The sequence below is a fragment of the Cladophialophora immunda genome, assembly GCF_000835495.1.
Source record: "Cladophialophora immunda strain CBS 83496 unplaced genomic scaffold supercont1.4, whole genome shotgun sequence".
In the NCBI taxonomy this organism is placed as follows: Eukaryota; Fungi; Ascomycota; class Eurotiomycetes; order Chaetothyriales; family Herpotrichiellaceae; genus Cladophialophora; species Cladophialophora immunda.
The window spans coordinates 5,408,713-5,429,784 of NW_015622544.1; the positions used below are offsets into that span (position 1 = coordinate 5,408,713).

At 53.6% G+C, this 21,072-nt stretch overlaps 10 protein-coding genes across 12 annotated transcripts; 5 read left to right on the plus strand and 5 right to left on the minus strand.

Annotated features, from left to right (window-relative positions):
• Positions 1-9: 9 nt before the first annotated feature.
• On the plus strand, positions 10-2,116 carry PV07_08191 (eukaryotic translation initiation factor 3 subunit I). Its single transcript, XM_016395332.1, has 2 exons — positions 10-269; positions 322-2,116. The coding sequence occupies exons 1-2, from the start codon at positions 243-245 to the stop codon at positions 1,303-1,305; spliced, it is 1,011 nt and encodes a 336-aa protein (XP_016248751.1). The 5' UTR covers positions 10-242; the 3' UTR covers positions 1,306-2,116.
• Positions 2,117-2,334: 218 nt separating this feature from the next.
• PV07_08192 (uncharacterized protein) lies at positions 2,335-4,581 on the plus strand. The gene is made up of 2 exons (XM_016395333.1): positions 2,335-2,535; positions 2,674-4,581. Exon 2 carries the CDS (start codon positions 2,750-2,752, stop codon positions 4,247-4,249), a length of 1,500 nt encoding a protein of 499 aa, XP_016248752.1. The 5' UTR covers positions 2,335-2,535; positions 2,674-2,749; the 3' UTR covers positions 4,250-4,581.
• On the minus strand, positions 4,131-5,680 carry PV07_08193. 2 transcript variants are annotated; one of them, XM_016395335.1, is made up of 3 exons: positions 5,605-5,680; positions 4,894-5,550; positions 4,131-4,839 (listed from the first exon to the last, which is right to left on the minus strand). In XM_016395335.1, the coding sequence occupies exons 2-3, from the start codon at positions 5,455-5,457 to the stop codon at positions 4,573-4,575; spliced, it is 831 nt and encodes a 276-aa protein (XP_016248754.1). In that variant the 5' UTR covers positions 5,458-5,550; positions 5,605-5,680; the 3' UTR covers positions 4,131-4,572. The 2 variants fall into 2 exon arrangements, with proteins under 2 accessions (XP_016248754.1, XP_016248753.1); XM_016395334.1 differs by having other exon boundaries at positions 4,894-5,680.
• A 177-nt stretch (positions 5,681-5,857) lies between these two features.
• On the minus strand, positions 5,858-7,708 carry PV07_08194 (uncharacterized protein). Its single transcript, XM_016395336.1, has 5 exons — positions 7,424-7,708; positions 7,157-7,373; positions 6,352-7,095; positions 6,196-6,293; positions 5,858-6,134 (listed from the first exon to the last, which is right to left on the minus strand). The coding sequence occupies exons 1-5, from the start codon at positions 7,507-7,509 to the stop codon at positions 5,984-5,986; spliced, it is 1,296 nt and encodes a 431-aa protein (XP_016248755.1). The 5' UTR covers positions 7,510-7,708; the 3' UTR covers positions 5,858-5,983.
• Positions 7,709-8,014: 306 nt separating this feature from the next.
• Positions 8,015-10,392, plus strand: PV07_08195 (uncharacterized protein). The gene is made up of 2 exons (XM_016395337.1): positions 8,015-9,182; positions 9,238-10,392. The coding sequence occupies exons 1-2, from the start codon at positions 8,116-8,118 to the stop codon at positions 10,280-10,282; spliced, it is 2,112 nt and encodes a 703-aa protein (XP_016248756.1). The 5' UTR covers positions 8,015-8,115; the 3' UTR covers positions 10,283-10,392.
• PV07_08196 (uncharacterized protein) lies at positions 10,063-12,366 on the minus strand. The gene is made up of 4 exons (XM_016395338.1): positions 12,175-12,366; positions 11,515-12,117; positions 11,209-11,462; positions 10,063-11,149 (listed from the first exon to the last, which is right to left on the minus strand). The coding sequence occupies exons 1-4, from the start codon at positions 12,260-12,262 to the stop codon at positions 10,406-10,408; spliced, it is 1,689 nt and encodes a 562-aa protein (XP_016248757.1). The 5' UTR covers positions 12,263-12,366; the 3' UTR covers positions 10,063-10,405.
• Positions 12,367-12,473: 107 nt separating this feature from the next.
• Positions 12,474-15,045, plus strand: PV07_08197 (uncharacterized protein). The gene is made up of 2 exons (XM_016395339.1): positions 12,474-14,517; positions 14,584-15,045. The coding sequence occupies exons 1-2, from the start codon at positions 12,685-12,687 to the stop codon at positions 14,800-14,802; spliced, it is 2,052 nt and encodes a 683-aa protein (XP_016248758.1). The 5' UTR covers positions 12,474-12,684; the 3' UTR covers positions 14,803-15,045.
• Positions 14,873-16,090, minus strand: PV07_08198 (uncharacterized protein). The gene is made up of 3 exons (XM_016395340.1): positions 15,568-16,090; positions 15,397-15,462; positions 14,873-15,322 (listed from the first exon to the last, which is right to left on the minus strand). The coding sequence occupies exons 1-3, from the start codon at positions 15,699-15,701 to the stop codon at positions 15,199-15,201; spliced, it is 324 nt and encodes a 107-aa protein (XP_016248759.1). The 5' UTR covers positions 15,702-16,090; the 3' UTR covers positions 14,873-15,198.
• Positions 16,091-16,339: 249 nt separating this feature from the next.
• On the plus strand, positions 16,340-18,385 carry PV07_08199. Of its 2 annotated transcripts, none has more exons than XM_016395341.1 (5): positions 16,340-16,992; positions 17,057-17,163; positions 17,217-17,523; positions 17,574-17,886; positions 17,941-18,385. In XM_016395341.1, the coding sequence occupies exons 2-5, from the start codon at positions 17,103-17,105 to the stop codon at positions 18,058-18,060; spliced, it is 801 nt and encodes a 266-aa protein (XP_016248760.1). In that variant the 5' UTR covers positions 16,340-16,992; positions 17,057-17,102; the 3' UTR covers positions 18,061-18,385. The 2 variants fall into 2 exon arrangements, with proteins under 2 accessions (XP_016248760.1, XP_016248761.1); XM_016395342.1 differs by having other exon boundaries at positions 16,340-16,616.
• Positions 18,367-21,072, minus strand: PV07_08200 (uncharacterized protein). The gene is made up of 2 exons (XM_016395343.1): positions 21,053-21,072; positions 18,367-20,642 (listed from the first exon to the last, which is right to left on the minus strand). Exon 2 carries the CDS (start codon positions 20,381-20,383, stop codon positions 18,815-18,817), a length of 1,569 nt encoding a protein of 522 aa, XP_016248762.1. The 5' UTR covers positions 20,384-20,642; positions 21,053-21,072; the 3' UTR covers positions 18,367-18,814.

A 21,072-nucleotide genomic window follows, 5' to 3' on the forward strand; every position in this document is an offset into this window, starting at 1 on the left:
TTCGAGCAGCTCGTACATAGAATTTTTTGAATCGTCGTGACTCATGCAGGGAGGGAGCCATGACTCGTGGAATTCCGAGCTTGGCATGGATTTCTCCCACAGCCACCCCGTCGCCTGCCTGCCCGCGACTCTTCGACTTCCAACGCAAAGATTCCACAAACTGATCTTCTTCTTTTGATACTTCTCGCTTGAAAATTCCCATTGTACTCGACTCATTCCTGAAACGGACATATTATCGGAAGATGAGGCCTATACTCTTGCAAGGCCATGTGAGAAGTCCCAGAGAAAAATTCGCCGAAGACCGACTAACAGATATTGCAGGAGCGTTCGCTCAACCAAATCAAATACAACAAAGACGGCGACCTCCTTTTCTCGGTTGCGAAAGACAAAGTTATCTGCGCATGGTTCACTAGCAATGGCGAAAGACTAGGAACATACAACGGCCACCAGGGTGCGATCTGGACTGTCGATGTATCCCCGAATACCGAACTCCTTGCCTCCGGGGCCGCAGACAATACGATAAAGTTGTGGAATATTCGAACTGGTGAGAACGTGAAGACTTGGGAGTTCCCGACCGCCGTCAAACGGGTTGCGTTCAGTGAAGATGGAAAACAATTGCTGGCAGTTACAGAAAAGCGAATGGGATACTTGGGGACCATAGTGGTCTACGACATCCGATACGGCGATGACTTGACAGATCAGACCGACGAGTACAGCTTGAGGATCACGTGTGAGGAAAGCAAGGCCACAGTCGCGGGATGGAGTTACCTGGACAAGTACATCATCTCCGGACATGAGGACGGGTCTGTGACCCAATGGGATGCAAAGACCGGCGAACTTCTGATGACCCAAGAAGCCCATGAGTATGACACTACCATCAATGACTTGCAGTTTTCTCCCGACCGGACCTACTTCATCACAGCTGGAAAAGATAAGACGGCCAAGATCCTTTCCTCCCGAGACCTGAGCGTTCTCAAGTCGTATACCGCCGACACACCCTTGAACACCGCTGCGATCACTCCCAAGAAGGACTTTGTCATCCTAGGAGGCGGCCAAGCCGCGATGGAAGTCACTACAACATCTGCTCGACAAGGCAAATTTGAAGCTCGCTTCTACCACAAGATCTTCGAGGATGAAATCGGTCGCGTCCGAGGTCATTTCGGCCCCCTCAACACCATCGCCGTGCATCCACAAGGCATCGCATACGCCAGCGGCGGCGAGGACGGCTACGTCAGAATGCACGCTTTCGACAAGGCCTATTTCGATTTCATGTACGAGGTGGAAAGAGAGCAAGCACGGAAGTGAACCAAACTGCGGTTTCTCTTTCGACATGATACCCCACAGTAATGCAATGTATGAACTATGATGGATTGAAATAGCCAAGAGCGTTTATGAGCAACTCCATACAAAGGGTCACGGATTCTCGTCCCGGAACGTGCTTTACTGTCCAGGCAGTCCCAGGTCAATGTCAATTGGTCTCAATCTCCAATGATTGAGCATTTGGAATTACTCCTATGAAAACCGAGGTAGCGGTGCTACTGCTCACATCGAAGAGCGAGGAGCGGACACAGATTAAGCTGGAACACGCGTCTTTATTTTCGCGGACTTCAGGGCGACACGAATCCACCACGACGGTCCAGCCTCTTGTTGCCTCGGCGAGTGTAAACAAGGATACGAATGGTTGGTCTCTGCCGGCACGCTTCAACCACAATTTCCTCTCACATGTCGATGCGAAAATGGCCCCGGCGTCAAATGCGATATACACCTCTCGTAGGTGTATCCGTATTGCTCCCCCCGCCCGGTGACTGCGGTTTCGCAGCCTCAAGATCACCTCTCTGCTGAGCTGCAGGCATAGCCCGCATTCAGGGCCTGGAAGCGTTTAAGGAGGATGGCGAAATGGTATTGTGGAGGGGGAACAAAAGACATGAGTGATCAACAACGATCCGACATGAGGGTTAGAAATCGATGTCCACAACGCGAGTTCCGTGCTACCTGATAGACCTACATACTCAAAATTCAGTGTACGAGATGGCCTAAGTCTAGACGATCAATGTCATTCGCTGCCGATTGTTCGTAGTTAGCACCGAGTCTCAGCATCGCGTGAAAACACACACACACACTCTCTCTCTCTCTCTCTCCCTTTTTTTCAAGCCGGCAATATCTTTGGTGTTCGTACCATGACATGTGACATATTGTCGGGGGTTGGCAACGAGGCGGCGAACCCCTGACATGTGACGAGGCTGAACATTTTGTCAGACGGCATCCCACTCGAATTTTGTCCTGGGGATAGTGGGAGGGCATGAGGGATAGGGATTTAATATTTTCTTCACTCTGTGTATATGTCGCAAACCAGGCACATACTCCGCCCTGAGATGCCATCAAATGCAGGTTGAAAAGCCACATCGACTCGGGGCAAGCGAGCTATGGATTCCCTTTCTGCCGCACCAGCATCACTAGACATTAACCCTTCACTGTCCTCGACCGGCTCTGTCCGTCGCCCATCGCTGCTGAAAAGCCGTGATTGAGATCAATCCAGTAAGTCCGTTCGAGTGCTCTCTCCCCCTGGTTTGTTTTTTGGGACGCGGCAGCCTTCATTCAACTGGTCTGCGCAATGACTCTCCCCAAACCCTCCATCACCGAACTCATGAACGTGGTAAAAGCCAACATCAAAAGGTACCGCGCAGAACAGGCCGCACAAGCCGCGCAAGGCGTTCCTCCTCCGCGAATCTCGGCCTCGTCTCTCGTCAAGATGGCCGCCGTCTCTGAAGATATCGAGTACACCTCGCGCACGACGGACCAAGAAGTTGATACCGTCGCCATATGTCCATCCCACCCGGACTACATGATCATTGGGACGTATTCGCTCCTGAAGAAGGACGAGCCATCCGACTACACCGGACAGACACGACGCGGGTCGCTACAGATCATGACCGTCATGTCGACATTCAAACCGAGGTACGCTGGCATGCTGCCCCCCTCGTTGGACAGGGTGGATTTCCCTTGCGCCGTATTGGATATCCATTTCCACCCCTCCGACAGCACACTCCTCGGCGTAGCCACGAGTAATGCGACGGTGCATTTCTTCCGGTTCATTGTTCACGGCGATGTGCTTGGACGGCGCGTGATTACGAAGCTCCTCCCCCTGGGCTCTGTCGTCGTGGCGGAGAATGATGAACACGGCCTGGTCCCATTGGTTACGCAGTTTACTTGGTTTCCTGAGGCGCGCTCGCACGGGGTTGTTGGAATCAGCGACGTTACTGATGTGGGTTTCGCGGCGACCACGAGTTTCGGGGATGCGAGAGTGGTGACACTTGCCGTGCCATCGATCAAAGATCTCTATGACGAGAGGGCGCACCAGCCCGTTCAACAGCTGGCCCCCAGCTCGAACGAGGTCGTCCACAAACATGAGCTGGAAGCCTGGACTGTTGCAGTCATCGATTTTGGCGCGACATCCGCGGATGAAAACAGGAACAGCACTTCCCGCGTGATCCTTAGTGGCGGCGATGATAGTGCCCTGATCGCCTCCACGGTCTCCCCAACCGCCATCGCCGCCTATCCTTCAGCGTCAACTTCAGCATCACTATCCTCCTGCGATGCAGCGTCCCTCGACGTCATGCCCCTGTGGAAAGACCGCCGCAGCCATACCGCAGGAGTGGTAGCGATCCTCCCCCTCTCCCCGGTCACCGTTCGGAACGGTAATGGCGTCCAAAACAGGAAAGACATTGTTCCTCTCGTCACCGGGAGCTACGACGAGTTCATCCGCTTATTCGAGATCGATACCAAGACATACCGCGCGGGCTTTAGGACGAAACTGAGGCTCGACGGCGGAGTGTGGCGGCTGAAGGTTTTGGACCAATACTCGGTTCCATCTCAGGAAGGTCAGGGCCAAAAGTCTCAGCACCACACACTCATACTCGCGTCGCTGATGCACGCCGGCGCCGCAATCATCCGCATCACTCGTACGACTGCCGTCTCCGGCTCATCCCCAGGAGACTCATGGACGATCACGCCCGTGACCACGTTCCGAGGAAGTCACGAGAGTATGGTCTATTGTTGCGACGCTCGGCTCGACACTGGCAGCGCCAACGGCAGCAGCCAACGCAGTCAGATACAGGAGGGCGGAGAACAAGCGCGAGGAGAGAGCCCGGCAAAGGTAGCACCGGAATACACGATTGTCAGTACCAGTTTCTATGACATGAAGATATGCACGTGGAAGTTTGCGGATGATTTCAAGATACAGCACCAGTGATAAGGGGGCCAGTCGTGCTGAGAAGAGCCAGACTGATGGAAACCATCTTGATATGTCTCCAACCTGAATCATCGGGCAGAGCGTAGCAGGTGCTGGCGGAGGTTGTGCGAGGGAAGGAGAGAAGCTCAGGAGTAAGGTCAAGCCGCGTAAAGCAAGGTCAGAAGCCCATACACCAGAGACCTGATGTTCCTGCGGTTTTCAGTCTGTGCGCTCTTGTCCACGGTCTCAACCCATGCCACCATCCTGTGCAAGATTGCGCCCTTGAGTACGAGTACATTATGCATCCCGCTTGATCTGCAAACCCCCAGGCTCTCAGACAGCGTTCAAACGATGCTTTCCAATTCTCTTGCATACTCAACCATGTGATTAATCACCTCCTTCTCATCTCCTTCCTCCGCCTTCTTCGCTGCCTCCAAGCCGGGGAAGTGTATCCTCCCTTCTTCTAGACTCCAGCCCTGCTCGCGAGCGAATTCCATTACCGCACCTTCAGACTCTAGAAAGAGGAGGTTCTTGGCTGAAGCAATAGGAAGAGACGGATAGGAGCGGGCGGCGCAAGAGGCAATTTCGACACGGATTGTATTGATGAGGATCTGGTGTCAACGTTAGCAAGTTTGGAGATAACGCAGACAGGTGGTCACCCGTACGTCTGAAAACAACCCGAACTCTTCGCCTGGCACGTCCCGCCCATTCGTCTTTCGCCAGACCTGGTCGTAGCTACCTTCCATAAGATTCCTCTCCAATTCCATGGGGTATTTGATGTACGGATCGGCCTCCACGCTCGAGGACCCATTCGCCCCTTCCGCGACGATCAGAGATTCCAGGAGGGTGTGAAAGCCAGCGTAGTCACCCTGGCTGAGTAACAGAAGCAGGTACAGTCCCGTGATTTTTGATCGCTCTCGGGAAGGTGTCTGTGATAGACCGGGAAAGTCGTAGAATGGTTGTAGCTGGGAGTAGTATCTGACGAAGGATTCGGGGTCTCTTGATCGAATAGAGAGGAGAGCGCCAGCTTCCAATATTGAACGAGCAGTCGCTAATGTCTGTGGGGGCGTTTGAGTAGAGGGTATCAAGGCATTCTGTTGTAGGAGGGCGAGCTTCGCTTTTTGTAACTGTGACTGCGCTTGAGACGGGTCATTGTGACTTAGAGATTGTTGGAGGGTATGCAGGATAGAGTCAAGGGAGGGCGACTGGGAGGACATGGCTGTAGGCATTTTTGCTCTGCTTTCAGAGGCGCGTATGGCCTGTTGTTGAGTGTCTAGAGGCTGTTCGCACTTGGGTCGAACCTGCTGCGACGAGCCAACGTGCTGGGAGAATTTGAGTAAAGAGGCAGGATGAAACTGAGGGGAGATCTGTCTTACGCAACGAAACTTTGCAATCCGAGTTTTGTACTCTGGATGTCTTCCGCGCGATGTGCACGGTCAAGATGCTAGACAGTATGAGGGCTTGCGAGTCGCAGTCCAGCCTGTTGTCCAGATCCTGCTGATTTTAGCTGCCACAAAGCCTAACCCGAAATGGCAAGGACCAGCCTTGTGCATTTATTCGTCCCTACCCGTACATGAGATTTCAAGAAGATCAACGCAGCGTGCGTATTTCTCTATATATGAGGTGAGAGATATATCCGACTATGCATAAATATGTGCAGAAGATCCTCTAGAGTGCTCCAGTGTGCAATCCTGCCGCCACCAAGGTCCCTTAAACCACTTTGTCCAGATTAGTACTCGGTACGATTTCTGGTACTCAGACAACAACCAACAGCTTCCGGGAGAGCTGAAGTCGTGCAAGACAAATGAACAGCCCGCCGACTACTAAAGCTGATCCAGCATACATGGAAAGAGCAAGGTAACTGGATTTAATCAACTGGCCACTGATGGGAGAACCGAAGAGGCCACTAGAGGTGAGGGACGTCAGCATCAATTCTCCTCAGCGATGCATAAAGAACCCTAACTCACGTCAGGGAGACAATTCCCATTATCATGCCAACTGCAGTGCCGTAGGATTCTGGCGCTGCGAGTTTCGTCCCGCATGCCACTTGGAGACTCAAGATTGACTAAAACGGAATACTCTTTAGTAACACCTCGTGCTTCAACTACACAGGACAAACTTACGCCTGAACAGAATCCATAAGCCAAGCTCCACACCACCAGACCCGCGGATGTGCGGGCGGCCGTCCAACAGTATGCAACCACTGCAGATGTCACTGCGGCTAGTGAGCACATATTGAAATGTCCATATTTATCAGCGGCCCAACCGGCGGAGATTCTTCCAAAAAGGGAGGCGGCATTGAGGATGGAGACCAGATAGAATGCGAAACTGGTGGATGTACCAATGCTGACGGCGTATGAGGTCACAAAGAAGAAAGGGGAGAACATTCCAAGGTAGTAGAGGCCAATCCCCAAACAAAAGGTAAGAAAGACGCGATTCTTGAGGATGGACAAGTCTGTTTTCTTCGGCTCTTTTTTCCCGGTCGATTGGACGGTTTCCCCAGCCTCGGGCTTCTCTGACAGTGGCGGAAGCACGGTGGCGCAAGTAATGACCACAAGTGGAAGCATTGTAAATGCAACGATACGGATTGTCCAGCCGAAACTGAGGTGGTCCTTGTTGAGAAGTTGATCCACCATTATGGGCCAGATAACGCCACCGAGAGACGACCCTGCGATGGTGAAGCCGGTCGCCAAACCGCGATTCTTGTGAAAGTGCCGGCTGACCATGGCAAGAACTGGGCAGACAAGGAATGCTTGCCCTATGCCCAAGAGAAGACCTTGCGCGAGGAAAAATTGGTAATATTCATGACATAAAGAAATCATGAACATGGAAAGGATGGTTATTGTGCCTCCTATAATGAGGAGAATCTAGATAAGAGATTAACCCGGCTGATCTGGAGAGGCGCAGGTCTGTTTGGACAGCACTTACCGTAGGGCCCATACGATCGACCAAGAGGCCTGCTGGCGCTGCAGTGAGGAAGAATATAAACGTGGAGAAAGAGCCAATCCAGGATATGTCAAACTCGGACTTGTCAGCCAGTTCATGTGCTCGGTAGTAGTCTATGAAGACGCCGAATGCATTGAGGAAGCCGACTGTGCAGAAGGTTGACAAGGCGGAGCCGACGAGGGTGAGAATCGACCTTGTGCTGTGGGAGGGATGTTAACTAGTGCTAGAAGAACGCAGAAGAGTACTGACTTGAATTCCCCCTTGCTATTCCTACTCTGTCTATTCTCTGGTTTCTCCAGGTCTGGCATCAACTCGGGTTTCGTGTCTTGTGCCATGTCGAAAGGTCGCGGAGGCGAGTTACTGCTCGAATACCCATGTCGATGGAGAGGACGAGGGCCGGGCCTTTTATCAGTTTCTTGACTCTTGAGCGAGCCGGAAAGTCCAGGGAGCTGAATGTCCCATGCATTTTGACGATTGGCTGAAACAATAGGACGTGGTATTGAGCTTGATGATCGGGCATGAGATGGTTTGTTTTGTGCCTGCGGCTGTTGTCGACTTGGGCACACTTTGCCAAAGGGACCGATGAATGGAGTTGTAGAACTCGGAGCTTCCGAGGAGTTTCCTAGTGGAAATGTCCCACATTATCTCACCAGACTATTGGTCATTTTCAACGAAGTGGGTCAAAATTGAGACATTGGACCAATAGAAATAGGGCTTGACATTGGCTTTAGGCGTCCCTTTTCGGCAAGGCTGGCCCAGTCCTCGCTAACGTCCCGTCGTCCATATGTGGGTGGGAGTGGCGGCTGGATTGCTCTCACACGCAATATTCATCCCCCCTGCAGGCGAGTGTGCCCTCCATGCCTCTTGGACTCTCCGTGGCATAAGACCAAGCTATCCTTTGCGACGCTTTTACATGTCCAAGACGAGAAGGCTGAAGAACGATGTCTTCCGGCATGCGTCGTGCGGATGCGCCTCCGAATCCCTTGAAGAGGCCTCGGCAGGAACCAATTTCTTGCCAGTTCTGCAGGTCAAAGAAATTGAAGTGTGACAGGCAGCAACCCTGTTCGAATTGTGCATCTAGAGGACTTGCCTGCGATGGGAAATTGGCCCCCTATGTCCGGCGCCCGCCCGCGTTGGTCGAAGATCCGAACGGCCAGTCAGTTCTTGCGCGATTGAAGCGACTTGAGGACATCGTCATTGGGAGGAGGTCTACCCTGGACACGAAAGGCACGGCCCCTGATACATCTCCACCACTGGTGCAATCCAGAACCCTTTCCTCGCCGAGCCTTGCCTGCCTCTCACCAGCCTCGGAATACGAACAAGCCGTCCACAGCCTGGAAGAGACTGGTGCCCACGAAACACCATTGGTCTTACCACGAGGCCATGACATCCGCATAATGTCCGTGCGCGAAATCTCCCTCGATCCTGACAAACCCTTCTATTTTCAGGCGGCCTCGAACTGCCTTTGTCTGCCGCCGAAGGAGGAAGCGACACTGTTAATGAACCACTATTTCAAATACATTGACGACCTCCAACATGTCGTCCACGTTCCGACCGTCCAGAGAATGATGCAAAATCTCTATAACAGTCTGGAGCAAGGTCACTTCGTCGTCCCCTCCGAAGTTGCGCTAATGCTCAGCATCTTCGCTAGTGCTTCGGCCCTTTGCGTTTACTTTCTGGGAGAAACCCGGCCGTCATTTTCGTCATCGGACGCAGCTCAAGCGTCCTCATTCTGGATAAATGCTGCGCTGGAGGTAATAGAGTCTTCTCGCCGCACGGTTTCAAGGAAGCTGGAGGATGTCCAGGCCGCCATCATTCTTGGTTTCCTTCTGTTTCATAGCGAGGGATTTTCGACCAGAGCTCGTTGCCTGTTCGCTACTGCGGCAGCCATGGCTCGCGATCTGTCACTGCACAAGGTTGACGCACCAGGCAATGCCGGAAACCAACGGACCACATTGGAGAGTGAGATAGAACGCAGGGTTTGGTGGCACGTCGTGGCAACTGATTGGTATGTACTTGGCTCGTTGCGCCCAAAATCTCAACCACTCACAAGCATTTTGAAGGTTATTGAGTCTGAGTGGAGGTCCTCAAGAAGGGACATATTTGATCCAGCCGCGACATATGCGCGTGAATCGGCCAAGGAACGTCGACGACGAAGACCTCTACCCAGGTAGCCCTCCCATCGACAAACCCTTATCGGAGCCGACCATCATGTCATACTATATCCAGAGGATCAAGCTCGCGGATATCTGCCGCAGCGTCGTCGACGTGATGCCTTTATCGAGCCTAGAACTGGGGACGATCGACTACCAAGAAGTGATCCGACTTGATAGCAAATTCGAGTCCTTCCTTCAGGAGCTACCGCCATTCTTCAAGGTCGACGAATACCACCTGCGAGAAAGCGAACCGGTCATGCGTCGCTACCCGCAGATGCAAGTACAGCGCTTCGCCTTGGGCATGATCGGACAAACCAGACGGTGCAAACTTCATCAACCCTTTCTCATCCGCCGCGCTGTGCAGCGCCATTATGACTACTCTCGCGAGATCTCGCTCAAGTCGGCTCGCTCGGTCATCCGGATGAAGACGCTCCTGCAACTCGATGAACCGGGCAATTTCATGTCAGTCATCGCCAAGCACACCGGCGTCGTCTACCACATCTTCATGGCGACCATTGTGCTGGTGATGGACCTCTGCTTCAACGAGGCTGCGGAAGGGGAAGATGACGCTGCGCGCAAGGCCGAGGTCGCGGAAGCCTGCAAGATGCTGGAAGAGGCCAAGTCCCAGTCGCGCATGGCGCATGAGTTTCTCGAATCCCTCATGAACGTGCTCAGAAAGCACAAGGTCCGCTTGCATGCGCCTGACCCGCCTGGGCCGGGCAATGCCACAGAGCCACCGCCCTCTCAGCAGCCTTTGCAGCCTCAAATACCTCTGGGTCATGCGGTACAACAAGGATCGCAGTCGTACGACAACGCTTGGCCCTCCGAAGACATCAGTCAGCACTACCTCTCAGATTTTGACGAGATTTGGAAGGAGTACGTCGAGTTAGGGCCCAAGATAGGGATGCCGGGCTGGGACAGCCTCTTCTCCGACCTTGATGCGAGGATGTGAGTGTATTTCAGCTGCCTGCAGAGAATTGCTACAACACAGCCTCTCAAGAGGCCAAAGCTCTCCACTTGAAGAAAGTGTATTCATCAAGAAAGTTGTATATTTCTGTGGCGGGCGAGAGGAGGGTTATTTCCTCACCCTCCTGGCATGCCTGACCAGGTTCTCGATGACGCCCTCGAACGCTTCTTTTTCCTTGACCAATCCATCCCTTCTTTTCAGCCAGTACTCAAGAACTTCACTTGTTTTGGCCGTCAGTTCATTTAATTCCTTCACGTGGCTCTGCAATTCTTCATCTGTCAAGCCTTCAAGCTTTTCTTCGGTGGTGGCGCAGAGGCGCCTAACAGCTGCTAGATCTAATTCTGGCGGTGGCGGGGGTCCTTTAGGCTTCCTGGAACGAGGTACTCTTTGGCCTTCCTTGGCGGCACCAGACTGTGTGCTGTCGATAGAGGCAGATGAGTCGTTCGCACCGGCTTCTGCCTTGAGACGTGCTAGGGAACCTATTGCCCTATCCCCTTCCGATTTGCGTGGTGAGGGTTCTAGATTTATGTCCGGGAGAACAAGCTTCTTCTGTTTGCTCGGCGGTAGAATTTCGTCCAGGTCGACCGGTACCCCGAGGCTGACCAGGAATAACCGCCGAATTCGCGATTGTGTCCAGTTCGGCGGTTGAAGGGGAGGTGGTGTGATCAGTTGCTTCCAGAGTGAGCGTGAGCGGTCCGAGGGGAAGATAGGTGAGGAATCTGAGATCGGTTGCTGTTGTGGGATTCGAGAGGAATAATCAGTGGTGGAAGCGGGAAACATGGCGTCTAGGTGCATTTGTGCGGCAGTAAGGAAGTCTGATATTGATGAAAGGGTATGAGACTCGATCAAGGGCTGCAATCGAAGAGCGTATCAGCCACACTAGAGGGCAAGAACGAAGGCGGGAAACTCACGAACGCATCAGCTGGTACAGAACTTGATTGAGAAGTAGATACAGGAGGTGGCGACTCGACAGTTTCAGGTTCTTCAAAGCCATCGCCAAAGTCCCCAAAGTCATCATCAGCCCCAGCTTGTGCGCCTTCTTCAAAATCATCGAAATCGTCTCCGAAGTCGTTTTCATTGCGGTCGTTGCCATTATCGTCATCGTCGTCATGTAAGGTGGATCTCCGTCTTGTCGCATTCGAAGATCTATTGAGAATTGGTGACCCTGACACAGGTCAATGGTCCTGCTGAAAGGCTGGTTCATACGCTGTATTTACCTGCTCCGCTGCCCTGTTTCTCGGTAATATCCGGTGCAGCATCAAGAGTTCGTTTCTTATGGGCTTCTGTAGCTGGAATTTCGCCGTGGGCGGGGATACTATCGACTCGGGTAACGATAGTTTCTGGCACTGGAATATCTGGGGAAGCGGAAGATCTTTCTCCATCTCCTCCCTCATCGTCGGTGAAACTTTGTCTCCTCCCCGGCTCGGGAGTTTTCAAAATGACATCGGGAACGGCATCCATCTGTCTCTGTAGGTAGGCCGAAGTCTTTGGGATTTCACCATAGCTTGGAGATTCAGGGTCGAGCTTCTCAACTACCGTACGCGGGATGAGAGTGCCTCCGGGGGTTGTGGGTGGTTCGAGCAGCTGAGAGGAGCGTTTACTGAGACGACCCTCTTGGACGATCTCGACCTCATCAGGCACCGCATCGAGGACCCTTTTCTCGTATGCAGGCGTACCGGGGACCTCGCCATATCGTGGCTCGTCATCGACCTTTTCAATCCGTGTCTTTGGAATGGGAGATGCAGGAGTGACTGGTCGGGAGGGTCTTTTCTGGCCTTCTGAGGCATCTGAGAAGTGTTCGTCTTCGCCTTCTGACGATACTGTGGTAGCCGTTAGTTCTTTCGGTGGCTTGTTTGGGATTCTTGGGGTGGGCTTACACTCATGAGCACCGGGATCCTCCAGTTCGACACTCTTCCTGGGAGGCTCAAGATGCAGACTGTCTCTTGAAGAGGCTGGTCTCGGCATCTTTATTGCTAAACGAGTATCTACCTAGCTCCCAGTGTAAGACCAGAAAAGACTGATCGGACACTTGAATGAGGAGAAAGAGACGGTGTAAGGGTGGAATGGTGAGAGGGAAGAGGCATGCAGTTGGTTCAAGGCGCAGCCAGCATTGGCGTCTGTTTCCTTTTTGGGCACCAACTCCGCGAACCACTGCGTCTACACCAACTTTTTTGCTCCGCGCCTGAGCGCGTCCTGACGTCCTGATCAAACACCACTAACTGCACCCTTCGCCGAAACCATTCTTTGTGTAATCACAGACATTCATCTGGTCTTACCTCTGTCTCAGTGCCTCCTGTACCTTCCCAGCCCTTGATCTCCTGCGATGCCATCTTCCTAGATTCCTCACGGTTCATTTATTGGAAATTCCCCGTCCTGCTGTCGTGAAGATGGCCTTCAATTTCGGGCAGCCGTCGACAAGCGGTGGGGGTGGACAGCCACTATTTGGAACATCTAATACACCTGCAACATCGGGAGGAGGTCTGTTCGCAGGTGCACCAACATCAGCAGCAAACACGGGGTCATCATTCAGTTTTGGCGGATTCAAGGCACCAGCGACAACTGGTCAACAGCAAAGCTTCTTTGGCACTGGTGGTGCACAAGATAACAAGCCTGCCTCTCCCAGCATCTTTGGACAGCAGAGTGGCGCCTCTGGCAATTCGGCGCCCAAGAACGTGTTTGGGTCAAAGCCGGAAAGCAGTGATGGTACAAAGCCGGCATTTGGAGGATTTGCAGGCTTTGGTACTCCAGACAAGTCATCTACTCCTACAACATCTGCCCCGTCATTGTTCGGCTCTACGACTCCCGCTACTAGCAAGCCATTAAGTTTTGGCATGACTTCAACCACCCCAGCTGGACCTCCTCCAAGTAGCTCAACCTTTGGCGCAAGTACAGGCGGCGCTGGTGCAGGCGCTGGTGCAGGCATTTTCGGCGCAAAACCAACAGCAGATGCGTCCAAGCCAACGTTCTCGCTTGGTAAACCACCCGCGACAGCCCCGTCGACTTCTGCGAACCTCTTCGGTGGCTCATCCGGTGGGTTCAGTTTCGGGAAACCAGCAGAATCCATATCGGGTGCTACACCGTCAATGACTGCTGCTGCCCCTGCCCCCGAGCAGAAGAGCTTCTCGTTTGGCCAGCCCGCCTCAAATACAACGACCACTTCAGCACCAGCAACTTCGCAACCAGCTGCTGCTCCGTTATTTGGCGAAGCACCGAAACAGGTTACAACACAAACTCTCTTTGGGAAACCAGCAACAACAGAAGCTCCAGGGTCAGCCGCTAAACCGACCTTTTCACTTGGCCAGCCTCCCGCAACACAGGCTTCAGGTGCGGCTACGCCTGTGTCCTCTGCGACTTCTGCTCCTGCCCAAAAGCCGCTTTTCTCAGGGTTCAACCTTGGTGGCACTCCGAGCTCGGCACCAGCAACCACTACGGCCACCACACCTGCACCAGCAACCACTGCAAGCCCATTCTCTTTCGGTCCTCCAGCTGCTGCGACCACATCTCAGTCTGCCAACATCTCAGCCCCTCCGGCAAGCCCCTTTTTCGGTAAACCGGTCCCAACAACAGCGCAACCTGCTGCCACAACATCAACTGCTCCCGCTTCTAGCCCTTTCTCGTTTGGCAAGCCGGCAGCCTCGTCTACCTCACAGCCTGCAACGACCTCCGCTCCGACAGCTGGCACGACTACAGCGCCCACCTCATTTCCAGGTACCATTGGCGGTCAGACTTCAACCACAGGCCCAACCCCGCCAGCTCAGTCCCGTCTTCGCAATAAGACCATGGACGAAATCCTCACCCGCTGGGCAACTGACATGTCCCGCTACTCGAAAGAATTCAAGGACCACGCAGAGACCATCGCGCGATGGGATCAACTGATCGTCGACAATTCCTCGAAAATCGATAAGCTGTATGTGCGAGCACGGACATGCGAGCGACAGACTGTGAGTGTCGATATGCAACTCACCGCCGTCGAAAACTCGCAAGCGGAATTGGAGTCTTGGTTGAGTAAATACGAGAGCGATGTGGATGAGATGCTTGCCAAAGATTCCGCCAACCCCAGTGAAATGGGTGGTCCGGATCAAGAGAGGGAGAGAACGTACAAACTTGCGGAGAAATTGGGTGAGAGACTGGAGGAGATGGAGAGAGATTTGGGAAGTATGGTTGACGAAGTCAATGCCGCGAATGCGAGCCTGAGCAGGAGCGGGAAGGGCGATGAACCGGTAAGCAAATCTGACCTTCTTTCAGTTTGTTTGGGGTTGAAGGAGGAGCTAACTAACCCGCCACAGATCACACAAATCGTCAAGATCCTCAATTCGCACTTGATCCAGCTGCAGGCCATTGATCAAGGGACACAGGCTTTACAAGAGAAAGTTGCTGTGGCGCAAAAGGCGGCGAGTCAGTTGGGGTATCTGACTGGCTACAGGTCATCTACGACGACCGACGGGAGCAATACCGGTGCTGCCGTCCAGGACTTTTATCGGAGTTACATGGGAAGGAGATCATGATACGAGAATGGACTGTATCAGTGTATCAGGCAACGAATCAACTTGGCTTTCTGCAATGGAAGGCACTTTGGGTACTGTGGGAAGCAACGGAACGGGGTGATGAACACCTCAGCTAAAATTGCGAGTTTTGTAAGACTAGACCGATCAGATCGGAAAGTTCGAATGAATAAATGGACTCTCGGTCGACATGGGAGTGAAGACGTATGACATTGCCAGGCTCGTAGCCGAATTTCTGTACAGCTGATGAATCATGTTTGTCCATTGAGCTAGGATTTTCCGTTGCTTTGCGTTTTGGCATTCATCCTCCAGACTTGCTTCGTAGCGTCGCTGTTGCCCTCGCTACATCTGCGCAGATCCTCCAATGTTTGTCCAGAAGACGAGAACAGTCGCTTCCATTTATTGGCCCTTGGTGTGTTGAGGGTCTTCACCACCGGCGTCCCTCTCCAACTCTTGGATATGCTCGTCTAGCTCATCAAGGTGTTTCCGTTGTTGGGCGAGCTTCTCCTTCAATTTTCTCAAGCTGTTGTTTGAAGAGTCACAGATTAGCCACTGGATCGAACAGGCCCTCCTTAATCTTGATTGCCGCAAACGTACCTCTCCATTTCCTTCTCCCTGATGAACTTGGTTTCGCTGGCTTGCTCGCGTCTGGTGAAGGCATCACTGTTTATATGGAACCAAGTATTAGCAGAGATCTTGATGGCTTCGTGCCACACGTACACCTCCTTCGGGAGGCTCCAGGGAAGGGTCAGGTGAAAGAACACTTACCCAGCAGCAGATCCACCATATCTGGGCGCTCCAGTATCTCCTTCAGAAGCTCGCACGGCCGTGATGGAGAAGGATCGACGGATCGAAGGAGTTGCAGAAGCCCTTGCGAGCTTTACGACTTGAGTTCGTAGCATCTTCTCGGATGGCAAGGGCCGGAATAAGGATTGGATGTGATCAAGGAAGAATGGTTGCTCGATGAAGTCCGGGTGCGGGATTGACTTGAGGAGCTCGCCTGTAGGTGACAGCTGGGTGCAGTGGAGCGAATAATGACGAGCACGGAAAAGCCTACTGAGTGCCTCACCGTATGGCTAAGCTGCTTATCCCTACGGAGGAGCGGGAAGACGGGGTGATTGCTGGAATGGGCACGTGATGTACTTTCTTCCCGTGCCAAACCTCCCCCTAAAAGCGGCAAAGGGCGCTCATCATCATCAAAGGAAGCCCTAGGGGGGGCGAGGAGGCTATTATCTCAAGGGGAGAAGTCAAAGCCTGGATCCGCAGGCTCGTGTCAGGCAATCAAATCTCCATCCGAACCGTCAATGCGTGTCGATGAAACAAGTGAGGCTGGGGAGGAAATTTGAATGCAGGCAAATCAAGCGGCGGCAGGTTATGTCAGTGGCAGCCGTGGCCTGGTGGTGGCCCAGCTCGCCAGATGGGCTGATGGCTGATGGGCCTTGGTTGTGGCCCTGGTGGCCCCTGCACCTTAATCGGGGCCAAGCCTCTGGCTGGTGATTCCCTCCTGGTTCCTCCCTCCCCCCTTCGCTCCTGTCGCCCTGTTTGGGGCCTGCTGTTTCTCCAGTCACCGGCCAGTGCCACCAAGTGCCTCCCACCCTGCTCCTCCCACTCCCCTGCGGCTACCTTTTTCACTACTGTAGGCGACGCCTGCAGGCTTGCGCACACTCTCCTTCGTCTTTCTTTCTTCACATACCAACAACACCTTTTGCAAATCACCACCACCCTCTCTCTTCCTCTTTGGATCCCTTGCAATCCTGCTCAATCTCTCGAGTCGTCACCGGTGCGAGTCCCACTGATCTCTCTATTTTCTTCCAACGGTAAGCTACCGCCCCCAGCATCATCGCCTCCTTCTCCAGCGGTCTACACGTACCCCACGTCTTCTTGCACTTGCACGGGACAACCCTCAACTGCGCCGCCAGTCACTTGGGCTTCGGTCGGATGCAAGGAGCTGCCCTGAATTCGCGCGGGTCTCTTGATACACGTCCTTCACTTGTTCAACACCCTGTCGGCCCGCGATCCCAACAGAAGTGGCCTCATTGACGTTAATTCCCGCACCTGGATTGCCCACCCACTATCTCAGTTTTGCACAGCTGCGACTGCGGCGGAACTGGAGGGAAATCGTTCCTTGTGCATATTCTGTAATCGCAATACCAACTATTACCGATCCTATCCGGCCTTATCGCTGTCCGGGCTGTTTGTTGACCTTTTTGCCATTTGTTTGTGTTGGTTGACGTGGCTAATCAATCACCACCCACAGGTCTCCTTTCCTTTTTGAATCACTTCGTGGTATCCAAACATCAAAAATGGGTGTAGAGGAGTCAGTCTACTTAGCAAAGCTTGCTGAGCAAGCGGAGCGATATGAGGGTACCATCCATCTCTCCTCGATCTGGCCTGTTCTCCGCTAATCCTTGTGGCAGAGATGGTCGAGAACATGAAGGTCGTTGCCTCTGCAGACCAAGAGCTCTCCGTCGAAGAGCGAAATCTCCTATCGGTTGCCTACAAGAACGTCATTGGTGCCCGGCGTGCTTCTTGGAGAATCGTTACCTCCATTGAACAAAAGGAGGAGTCGAAAGGCAACGAAGCCCAGGTCAAGCTGATCAAGGAGTACCGCCAAAACATTGAGAAAGAGCTTTCCAAAATCTGCGAAGACATCCTCGATGTCCTCGACAAGCACCTGATCCCATCTGCTCAAACCGGTGAATCCAAGGTATTCTATCACAAGATGTAAGCCGACCTTTCCCTATTGGTCACACCGATTCTGACTTGTTGGACAGGAAGGGCGACTACCACCGCTACCTTGCTGAATTCGCTACTGCCGAAAAGCGAAAGGAATCCGCGGACAAGTCTCTCGAGGCATACAAGGCTGCCACCGAAGTCGCTCAAACCGACCTTGCGCCCACTCACCCCATCCGACTTGGTCTTGCCCTGAACTTCTCTGTCTTCTACTACGAGATCTTGAACTCTCCCGACCAAGCCTGCCACCTGGCCAAACAGGCATTCGATGATGCCATTGCTGAACTCGACACCCTGAGCGAAGAGAGCTACAAGGATTCCACATTGATCATGCAACTGTTGAGAGACAACCTGGTAAGTTCCGAGAACGACCCCCACCGTACGATGTCTTGCTCTAACAGCCCATAGACTCTCTGGACCTCTTCCGAGGCCGAGCCCCAAGAGGCGCCAGCTGCTCAGTCAAGCGAAGCTCCCAAGGAGTCCGAGGCGGCGCCTGCGCCCGAGGCTAGCACAGAGAAGGCCGAGTAAAGAGGATGTGTCCTTACTGGCCATGAAGTCCGTTGGCAAAGATATCCCCCGCTGTCTCGGCGAGCAGACGATGAGAAAGGGCTGGGCGGCAGCGTCACTTGCAACAATCTTTCCCACTTATCATCCTCCCACTGATATTCCCCACCCCTTTATCACCGACAGCCTTTTTGCAGATGGGACTACGGCAGACAAGGTAATCTGCGGTGGCTGTGCGACTACCAACAATCCCCCGATGGAAGAGTAGCTGCTTTAGGTACTTTTTTAGACCCAAAGACACAGGAGAAGAATAGCAATATGTGATCGGATCATTGTTTCTCCATTTGCGTGACGCCATGCTTGATGATATTTTCGTCATCTCTGTATTTTCCATGCTCATCCTAGTTGTCTATCTGACCTTTCGCGTGAGACGACCAGGCAAAAGTGTCACTGTCACCACAGCAGCTCGTGCGGCGTCCTTGTAAGTGCGGCGTAGCTGCATGTGACTCAGTGCAGTAGAGGATATTTGGTGGCTGGTGTTGATGTTGATAACAAGTGTTGAGCCAAAGGCTAGGTAGAGTTCTTTCAGACCAAAAACTATGCGAATTCAAACTCGAATATGCTCTGCTGTCTCGCCCTTAGATTTTGTGATGTTGTTGGGTGCTTACTCCTCGCTTTGGGCCCCATCCAATCCTTTTTCCCGCCCCCGTTTTTTTCCCAGTCGCTCGTCCGCATCCGTCGTCACCTTGAGCGAACTCTGCCTATGGCTGGCTCCTCATCATAGCGTTCTCGACAAGCGGTTGTGTCCCCAGCTCGTCATGCAGAGGTCCTCTTCCGTGCACTGCCCGGAGCGGACTAGTTGTTCGCGGCCCTGGAGCACGAGGTATTCGAACGACGGGGTGTCGTGAGAGAGACGAGCCCGACCGGCCGCAGCGGAGGGGAAGTGTAACGGTGACGACGACGACGGTGACGACGGTGATGATGATGATGATGCTAGTGCTGAGGAACTTGGAATCACAAGACTCTGCGTGGCGTCGCCGTGGTGGAGGAGGGCGTAGCCGTATCCGGCCTTTGATGTGTCGACGCTTTCGTACTCTTCGGGGCAATCGACGGTGTTGCATGGTGTAGTTGTCAATGGTCGGGCAAGGCTGCTGCTGCTGCGGGAGGATGGAACCGGGCTTGCGAGGGAGATGCTCGAGATGCTTGTGGTTTCCGTGGTACTGCTCATGGTCATGCTCGGCGTTGACGAGTCTGCTTCGGCCTCTTCTTCATCGTGGCCTTGGGAAGGGTGATGATTGCCATGAACGCTTCCAAGCTGATCATCCTTCGTCGCCGTCGCCTTCGCCGCCGCTTTCCCCTTTTCCATCACCTTCTCGCCACACACGTCTTCATCGCCCTGTAGGTCTCGAACTCCCGTGCCACAAAATACCCTGCCTCCTTCGTCGCCGTTCCGATCGCCACGACTGCCGACGACGAGCACATCGTCCACTGCATTGACCCACTGCCCATTACACCGCTTGAAGTACAGCCCCTTGGCCAGGGAGCTGGTGGCGAGACTTGCTTGCAACCGCTCCTTCTCGGCGTGCAGGAGGGCCCAAGCCTCGCGCTCAGCGGCGGCGTGGATCGCACGTCGGGCCAGAGTCGCCGGGGTACTTTGATCCATGGCCATAGAGACGCTGTCGTTCCGCTTGGCTGCATGGTGTTCAGCCCCAATCTGGTTCTTCCCCTGTAGCGCATGCTCAATAGCGAGGGGCGATTGACTCCGACTTTTCAGTTTCCTCTCGTACTCCTGCTGAGCCTCCTCGCCTTGCTGTCTAAGGCAATCTTGTCTGCGTGACCAATAGTTGTCTGAAATGGCGTTTGTGACGTGGGAGAAAACGGCCTTTTCAAGTTGCGATGGTCCGGAGAGCATGCTAGGAGTTTTATCCAGTCTGCCGGAAAAGCTCTGCGGAGTGCTAGTCGAGGGTGTATCATCTCTCCTGCTGCCAGGGGCACACTCGTCGCCAGTCAACCCGCTGGACGGCAAAGTGGCTGGCCATATGGACGCGTCTGGGCCTGAGGGCGTCTCCGCGGTGCAACAAGTGGAGTTCGAGCCTTGGGTAACATCACCGAACAGAGAATCCATGTCAGCGTCCGGGCCGATGTCGAGATCGGCCCCCAGATTGCAACTGATGCCGCTGTCCAGCAACGCGGTGATGTTCATCAGCCTCTCCCTCGCGTACTGATCCATCGCGACCACCGCCGCCCTCGGCTTAAGCACCACTTCTGGCTCTGGGGAATAGACACAGCCGCCGCCGTGAGCGTACGTGATCTTCGGCCGTGGCAGGTCCAACTCACTCGCCTCCATGCCCCAAGCCCCCCGGCCTGAGATATCACCCCCATTGCCAGCTGCCACCGTGAAGTGTGCTCTCGCCGTAACCCTCCCACGGGTGACGACAGTTTGGTCGTTTACGGTTGTTACCTTAACCTTCTTGCGAAGCTCTTCCCTTGACTCGGCTGTGATCGTGCCCGTGACGACGGGGAATGTTGGCACCGGCGAGTACAATGGGTGGACAAGGGTGCGGATCTCGTTCAGCACGGCATCATCTAATGCTGTGTATTCAGCTCTGGCATCACGACTAGCTAGATTAGTTTTGTCTCTTTTCTCTTCTCGACTCCCGCGTGCACGCTGGAAGGAATTGGGCAGGGATGCAGGTGGTAATGAATGAAATAGTCCATTTCGCAAGGTGCATTTGAGAGCATGGGACCGATCCATCCATGCCGATCTGCTCGACAACCTGCTCTCAATGACGGCACCAGCTCAGAAGCGGGACTGAAAACAAAGCGTCCATTCACATCCTCATCAGGAGGGTCGTCATACCAATCTCAAGTGCCATAAGACGCTGAATAATGACGGCTGACAACCCCCCCCCCCCCCCAAAAGGGCACGAAATATCCATCAAAGGTAACATGAGCGGAAAGAGAACTAGAGACTCGGAATACGTATTTGGATAACGGAAAACAATAGAGAACTTACAGGTCACTGTGCCTCTGGCA

Bases quoted from the DNA above. Each gene is read 5' to 3' on its own strand.
- PV07_08198 (XM_016395340.1), bottom strand. From the start codon at position 15,701: ATGCTACGAACTCAAGTCGTAAAGCTCGCAAGGGCTTCTGCAACTCCT. The intron at 15,463-15,567 runs GTAAGTGTTCTT...CCATATAAACAG, and splicing joins TATGGTGGATCTGCTGCTGG to TGATGCCTTCACCAGACGCG. The intron at 15,323-15,396 runs GTACGTTTGCGG...TTCAAACAACAG, and splicing joins AGGGAGAAGGAAATGGAGAG to CTTGAGAAAATTGAAGGAGA.
- PV07_08196 (XM_016395338.1), bottom strand. From the start codon at position 12,262: ATGCCGAGACCAGCCTCTTCAAGAGACAGTCTGCATCTTGAGCCTCCC. The intron at 12,118-12,174 runs GTAAGCCCACCC...CGGCTACCACAG, and splicing joins GGATCCCGGTGCTCATGAGT to TATCGTCAGAAGGCGAAGAC. The intron at 11,463-11,514 runs GTAAATACAGCG...GACCTGTGTCAG, and splicing joins GAAACAGGGCAGCGGAGCAG to GGTCACCAATTCTCAATAGA.
- PV07_08192 (XM_016395333.1), top strand. From the start codon at position 2,750: ATGGCCGCCGTCTCTGAAGATATCGAGTACACCTCGCGCACGACGGAC.
- PV07_08191 (XM_016395332.1), top strand. From the start codon at position 243: ATGAGGCCTATACTCTTGCAAGGCCAT. The intron at 270-321 runs GTGAGAAGTCCC...CAGATATTGCAG, and splicing joins CTATACTCTTGCAAGGCCAT to GAGCGTTCGCTCAACCAAAT.
- PV07_08193 (XM_016395335.1), bottom strand. From the start codon at position 5,457: ATGCCTACAGCCATGTCCTCCCAGTCGCCCTCCCTTGACTCTATCCTG. The intron at 4,840-4,893 runs GTACGGGTGACC...CGTTGACACCAG, and splicing joins AGTTCGGGTTGTTTTCAGAC to ATCCTCATCAATACAATCCG.
- PV07_08200 (XM_016395343.1), bottom strand. From the start codon at position 20,383: ATGGAGGCGAGTGAGTTGGACCTGCCACGGCCGAAGATCACGTACGCT.
- PV07_08199 (XM_016395341.1), top strand. From the start codon at position 17,103: ATGGGTGTAGAGGAGTCAGTCTACTTAGCAAAGCTTGCTGAGCAAGCG. The intron at 17,524-17,573 runs GTAAGCCGACCT...CTTGTTGGACAG, and splicing joins AAGGTATTCTATCACAAGAT to GAAGGGCGACTACCACCGCT. The intron at 17,887-17,940 runs GTAAGTTCCGAG...AACAGCCCATAG, and splicing joins AACTGTTGAGAGACAACCTG to ACTCTCTGGACCTCTTCCGA.
- PV07_08194 (XM_016395336.1), bottom strand. From the start codon at position 7,509: ATGGCACAAGACACGAAACCCGAGTTGATGCCAGACCTGGAGAAACCA. The intron at 7,096-7,156 runs GTAAGTGCTGTC...TCTCTTATCTAG, and splicing joins TCGATCGTATGGGCCCTACG to ATTCTCCTCATTATAGGAGG. The intron at 6,294-6,351 runs GTAAGTTTGTCC...ATTCCGTTTTAG, and splicing joins CTTATGGATTCTGTTCAGGC to TCAATCTTGAGTCTCCAAGT.
- PV07_08197 (XM_016395339.1), top strand. From the start codon at position 12,685: ATGGCCTTCAATTTCGGGCAGCCGTCGACAAGCGGTGGGGGTGGACAG. The intron at 14,518-14,583 runs GTAAGCAAATCT...AACCCGCCACAG, and splicing joins GCGGGAAGGGCGATGAACCG to ATCACACAAATCGTCAAGAT.
- PV07_08195 (XM_016395337.1), top strand. From the start codon at position 8,116: ATGTCTTCCGGCATGCGTCGTGCGGATGCGCCTCCGAATCCCTTGAAG. The intron at 9,183-9,237 runs GTATGTACTTGG...AGCATTTTGAAG, and splicing joins CACGTCGTGGCAACTGATTG to GTTATTGAGTCTGAGTGGAG.